This window comes from Dipodomys ordii, unplaced genomic scaffold, assembly GCF_000151885.1.
Source record: "Dipodomys ordii isolate 6190 unplaced genomic scaffold, Dord_2.0 Scaffold15, whole genome shotgun sequence".
In the NCBI taxonomy this organism is placed as follows: domain Eukaryota; kingdom Metazoa; phylum Chordata; class Mammalia; order Rodentia; family Heteromyidae; genus Dipodomys; species Dipodomys ordii.
This window is the reverse complement of record NW_012267231.1, coordinates 189,226-195,634: the sequence shown is the minus strand read 5'-3', so window position 1 is coordinate 195,634 and position 6,409 is coordinate 189,226. Positions and strand designations below refer to the sequence as shown.

The window sequence follows — 6,409 nt, the reverse complement described above, 5'->3', positions numbered from 1 at the left end:
GGTTGGCACTAGTAAACACCCTGAACTGTGGGAGGCGAAGTGGGTGTTGCAAGGTTCACGCACCACCAGTGCAGCCGGAAGCCAGGTCTTGGGATCCTCACTTGGCTGCTGGCTACCCGGGCCCCAGCCGCTGTGAGTCTCCCCAGCCGTCACTGGGAGCTCTGTGAGCCCTGGCAGGGGAGCAGCCCATCTCTCCCGGTCCCCGCAGACATCTGTCCCTTCCCCAGCCCCTCCATTCCCCCTGAGCGTGCTCAGAACACCATCGTCTGAGGCTGAAAGCTATCATCCCTCAGCTCGCTCGGGTTGGGTGGTCAAAGGGCTAACAGGACCCTTTTCAGGCTTCCCAAGGAAGCAACATTCTGTCCCTCCTCACACCCAGCTTTGTTTCATAGCTAGACTCCACTGAATATTCTACATAGATACCATCTGATATTTATAGCTGTATGTTCTATACCCCGGCTTCTAAAGAAACCTAAAAAGGTCTTTGCAAAACAAAAGCATACACTTCTGAGAGACAGTGTCATCTCTATACCCCAATTTCCTCTTCTTAAATCCAGACAAACTGTGTTCTTCCTACTGGACTCATCAGGTGGAAAGACACAGGGAAGAACTGCACAGGGCCACACGCTCTGCTCCATGCGTCCTTTATTCCATTGCCCACCACTGTGCTGCATTCAAGCAACAGCACACAAACTGGCCTCAGCCGCAATCCGGGTGCACAACAATCTGAGGTTTACAGTACAGTTAAGGCTTTTAAATTTGAAAAGAAATTAAACCAAAGGACTCCCCCCAGATCCCCAACCAACACAAGCAGTGTAGCAATTTTAAGAATCTTACATTTCCGATGCTTATTTGGCGCAATTCCAGTGCCAAACCCAAGTAACTCCTAAACAGATTAGTGAAATTTTAATTACATAAATTCTTCAAAGCATAAACTTGGAATTTTTGTCTTGGAAATGTTATAAAAATTTTAATAGCAAAACATAGGAATAAAAACATATTAACAAAATGTATTCAATCATTTACATTACAAACAAGGAATCTGTAGTTCATCATTGTAGCCTGACAAAAGAAAACTCCCCATTAAGAATCTATGCACAATGTAATTGCAAATATGTACAGTAGTTTAAAAAAGCCTACAAGGAGGGCTTTACAGTAGGAAAGTCAGCCAGGCTCTGTTAGACTGACCCAACAATCAAAATATTAAAACTCTGTTGGCTAGTAATAAATTTACACTTAAAAAACCCCCAGTTCCTTTTGTGTAAGAATATTCCAGTTTTATTTATATGGTTGCAGTTGGGGAGGCTGCTCGTGATAGTTACAGTAAATTACTCTTTGAGTCATCTGTTTGGGAAGAAAACAGCATGTTAACCCAAATAAGGAACTCCTCACAGGAGTCTTCCAGTTACACTAGCACAGCTCACAAATGGACTGACCCCGGAACCCCGAGGCTGAGAAAAAACTGAGGTCAAATACCGGGAACACTGGTGGAGGGAGGGCGGGTCCTACGTCAGTAAATCAGAGAAGATGGCGAGGTGAGAAACAGAACGGAACACACTTTCTACAGCTCTGGAAGACGGCCCCACCGTCCGCTATAGTTCTCAGTTCCTCTGCAGGCAATGACGCTGGGAACCACTGCTCAATTAATGGGTGGCGGGAATTAGAACAACTCTAGATACAAAAGACGTCAAGCAGAGCACCCCGAAGGCTGGCACTTCTTCATGGTGACTGGGTTGTTACAGCTATCCAGTGAAAGCGTGTATAACACGGAGGGTGCTTCTGTTCACGGCAAATGAGGTAAAGCAGCAGCTGTCTTCAGGAGTTAGGGAGTTCGTGAGATATGAATTGTTTTAGTCTCTCTAGATACTGTGCATAGAGCTCTATGTCATTATGGCCAGCGCCTTCCACCCACAGGGGCTCCACGGCTCGAGGACAGCGCTCGTACATAGCAAGGCCGTGGGAGAAGTCGATGACCTCGTCCTCGGTGCCGTGAATGACCAGCACGGGAGAGGTGACCTTCGATATCTTGTCAATGCTGCAGAGGAGAGAAGGGGAAAGACGCTTTAGTTGTGTTCCCAGGAAGAGAGGGGAAAGGAGAGGAAGGGGGAAGAGAGAAAGTGAGAAAAGGGCGGGGGAGGAGGGACAACGCCTGACAACAACTAGGCTGACAGGAGCAAAGAACGAGGAGACGGGGAGCATGAGGTTCTGGTTTGTTTTTTCCCCCAAGAGCAGTTTTAGCTTCACAGTAAAACGAAGAGAATGCACAGAGACTGTCCGTGTACCTGCTCGCGACCAGCACCCACGTGACTGCATACGCTAACGCAGCTTTCCTGCCTTTGTTACTTCTCCCTGACAGACACACAACTTTTCATTTTGGAATACATCTGGATTTAGAAGAGAGATGCAGAGATAATATAGGGTTCCTATTCGGTCCTCATCCATTTCCTACAAAATCCACATCCAGCATGACCCTGGTATAGTTGTCAAAACTAAGGAACCAATTTTGGTACAAACAAAGTAGTTGAGACTTTATTTCGATGTCATTATTTTTTTCACACAAATGTCCCTTTTCTGTCCCAGCATACAATAAAGAATACCACACAGCATTTAGCTACGGGGTTTTTGTTATTATTACTATTATTATAGGCAGAACTCCTAAAATATCAGACTAACAAAGCCACCACTGATATTTTAGACATATTTATGTTTGGGGAGAGGATTAAGAAGGTAACAAGCTAGCACTATACATGTCTGAATGAATGTCCCTTTGGGAAGCTGGTCTTATTGAACTCATGTGGAGAACTCATTTTTTGAGAAAATTGATTAGCAAGATACAAACCCTATTCCATGAAAGTGCAGTCTTTGTTGTGATACTTAAACGGGGTTCCCAATTACTTCTGCTTATAAAAATCAAATCTCTCAGAGGATAAAAGTCTGGAATCTTCAAACATGGTGCTTCAGGCTCTGAGGACACATCCCAGGAGGACCGCGAAGGACTGTGAACCTTGTTGGCTGAGTGGCTGGAGAGCTTCGGTTAACCCACAAGTAAACCAAGGAAACCAATCTCTCTGCTCTCTCCTCTGGGCAAGGCCTCTCAGCATTGGCCTCCCTTTCTATGTGTGATCTCAGTCCAGAGTTACAAAAGAAGATAAATGGGTACTATTTGTGGGAACCTCTGTTACAGGTAACAGCTAAGTGTAGGAAGAGTGCTCTGTACCTTACACATAAAGCTCATTTAATCCTCAGTGAAACACCCCAGAGAGAGACGATTGTGACCCTTTATCCAGATGTCATTGATGCTCTGGCATCAATGACACACAACTCACACGTGAGCACAACTCATGAGTGGCAGCCACTTTGGGGCAATCCCATCGGCCACGCCATCTGTGAGGATGGAGCGTGGCAGCGTGGCAATCCCTACTCTTCGACTACATTTACACCCCTTCCTTTCAAACTGAAAAGGCATCATTCCACTGCCACGTCTGTGCTCAGGCTGCACAACTCAGGGGGCCCTGGACTGCGGCAGCGCGTATTTGAAGTTTTAATGCCATGGTCAGGCCCTAGTGCAACGAAGATAAAAAATAAGTGAAGCAATAATCAGGACTTTTAAATTTATTTTTACTATTATAAAAGGAATGAGAAAGTATCTCCTTTGAGAATAGGAAAATAATAAGACTATGCTGCCATTTGGTACCAATGGACACTGAAAGAAAATATTTAACAAATTCAGTTAATGATCAAACTCAATGCAACATTAATAGTTTCTAATCTATCATACTAATAATTTATGGTACTGAATATGAGAAATAGTTTCTTTTTACTGTCTTAATCACCCGACTTAATTAAGCCAATTACTTACCTTCTCTAAGCCTGAGGAATAAAGGAAGTAACAGTGCTGAAATGCACGACAAAAACCTGGCAAGTCAGACAAACACAGCCTAAGCTGTTGTTCATTATGAATTAGGACATAATATTATCACGGCTGTATGTTAAAGCATTGGCTAATTGAAGAGTTAGAAAAGGTTCAGTTTGTTGCCAAGGTAACTCCTGGCCTGGCTTCCCCAAGACATGCAATAAACTGGCCTCGCATTACCAATTCAGCTCAAATAAGGACACATCTGATGCAAACTGGCCTACTTAGCATTCCTAGACACACGCCAGAGTGTGCAGTGCCATTTCCCCTTGAGTCCTGGGACGAACTGCACAGAAATGGGGTTCCTGTGGAACGGGACAATCTGCGTAACTGATGCAGCGGAATGTGGTCCGCGTGGTCCTTTCTCCCCTGGCAGTAGCAGAATGGTGGCAAGGGACAGGTGAACGCAGCCCTGAAGCTGCGTATCTCTGCGTCCGCTACTTTTTTCTGTAAGGGGCAAAATCAGCTGGGCACTTGTGCTACTTCAGCAATGCACTATGGGAAGTGGCCAGGGGCAAATGCTTTTTATTAACACTTCCCACCTTTTAGGTTAAAAAGGTGGGATTTTGTGGTCCTGGTACGTCTTCTCTTTTCTATTACTGGGCAGCTTGCTGCTATCTGTCATCTCCAGCGGGTGGGCGGGCGGGCAGGAGACGCTGGCGGAGGCCTCTAACGCTTCCTCTGGCAGCACAGCATTTCTGCATAGACCAGGGCTGCTACTCAAAGTGCAAGAGCAGCTGGAAATGGTGGCCAGGAACTTGTTCACACTCTGAGGCCAGTTATACCTAAGCCGCTTTGCCGTGATGTCCTTTACAAAGACAACTTCACATGCTACCTTTCCTTGTGTCATCTGACACAGGTGTCAGAGGTGTGCTTGCTTGTTTTCTACAGTGTTGGGACCACTGCCAATGGCCTCCTCACACATTTGTCTATTCAATAATACAGGTCCCTCGGAATGAATGAACATGAGCAAATGGACTGTGGTCAGTCATACAGGTGAATGAATGGACAAACGCATTCTGGACTCTAAGCTGCTGTGGGCATGTGGGCGCCTTTTCTGTTCTCTGGGTGGTGTGGTTCAGGCGTTCCCCCCGGGTCGGCAGGACTCAGCTCATGAACCCACGGCCCCTAGCACACAGCCTGGTGTCTCTGTGCTCGGGGGACACTTAGGATCAGTGTGCCATTATAGGTACCCCAACCGTTCACCGTGGGCCGACTGTGCACAAACGCCAGCTTACCTGGGAAAGGCATCAAAGCAGTATGTTTTCCTGGTGTCTGGAAAAGCCACGCGCAAGCCAGACATGAGTGGGGAGTGGAGGATTACTGCTGCACACTCATACCGCGAGGCCAAGTCTACGGTGGGAACGGTCCCAATGCTCTGGCCGTAGAGAATGATGTTCTCGGGGCTGACACCGTACCTGAGGAGACCAGAGGTTGTATGCCATTAGTCAGTGGAGGGAGAGAAAGAAGCCCATGATTCCTCAACTCCACAACGCTCCCACATATGCTGGCTTAAAATCACACCATCTAACGTGTATACTTTGGCTTAAGAACTCTTCAGTGAAGTCCTAATGATATAAAAGATAGAATTCACCGGAAAAAGTTACTGAGAAACAGTAGATCCTGAGAGACAGTCGTATTCCCTTAGCCTCTTCCCACGCTGAACACCTGCAGGTCTTTCAGGCCGTCCGGCTAGTTGTTAGACAGATGCTATCTGTATGAGAGGCCTCTGTGCAGAGACCGCATTCCCAGGCCCAGGCTCTGAGAGGAAGGTGTGCGGCAGGTGCCAGAACGCAGAATGCAGCGTCAGGATCGATTTCACTCTTCCCTCCCCTTTCTCTAGTCACTAAATCCAGCCACTTCTGTGTCTGAGATGCTTCACAGACGCCAGCCCCGCTGTGTGGGTCCATGCCCGGCCAGGTGATCAGGGTCTGCCTGTCTGCCCAGTAACAAAGGTCTCCCTCACAGGGGCCAGGGGCCCATCCCAGAGGCCTCCGGAGTCCCTGCTACTTCTGCTTCTCCATTCCTCTCCATGAGGCTGCGACTGCTCCAGTGGCCTTCCGGTCTGTTCTGTGTGTCCTTGTGGCTTCTGTGTACCTTGGTATGGCGGGCGAGGAGGCAGGTGTCCTAGTTCCTGACTACTGACCTGGTTTCAATCCGCATCACTCTGACTCGCACTAATGGCACACTTGCACAGCTTTCCAGCTTCCTTCCCAGGACAGAACCTGGGGAGACAGCCCTCCCTGCCTCCCCACTGCCCCACTGTGCCCGTCTGACCGGCCCTCCCCAGTCCACCCCCGCACTTCCATCTACACCAGGTCCTTGGGACCAACAAACCAAACTTTTCAGCAAATCTGAGGAGCTCACAGTTGCCTACACCTGGTCTGCCTGACATTATCCCCGGACCCTCCTGTCCGCCTGACCTTTCTCCCCTGACCCTCCTGTCCGCCTGACCTTTCTCCCTGACCCTCCTGTCCGCCTGACCTTTCTCCCCTG

The 6,409-nt window shown here is 48.0% G+C and overlaps 1 protein-coding gene across 1 annotated transcript; it reads right to left on the bottom strand.

Annotated features, from left to right (window-relative positions):
• Window positions 1-628: 628 nt before the first annotated feature.
• Window positions 629-5,960, bottom strand: Abhd17c (abhydrolase domain containing 17C). Its single transcript, XM_013011998.1, has 3 exons — window positions 5,924-5,960; window positions 5,152-5,331; window positions 629-2,035 (listed from the first exon to the last, which is right to left on the bottom strand). The coding sequence occupies exons 1-3, from the start codon at window positions 5,935-5,937 to the stop codon at window positions 1,816-1,818; spliced, it is 414 nt and encodes a 137-aa protein (XP_012867452.1). The 5' UTR covers window positions 5,938-5,960; the 3' UTR covers window positions 629-1,815.
• Window positions 5,961-6,409: the final 449 nt, after the last annotated feature.

What these genes read in the sequence shown, in the direction of transcription:
- Abhd17c (XM_013011998.1), bottom strand. An exon ending in TGCTTTGATGCCTTTCCCAG is followed by an intron (nt 2,036 to 5,151) that starts GTAAGCTGGCGT and finishes TCTCCTCTGCAG; the next exon opens with CATTGACAAGATATCGAAGG.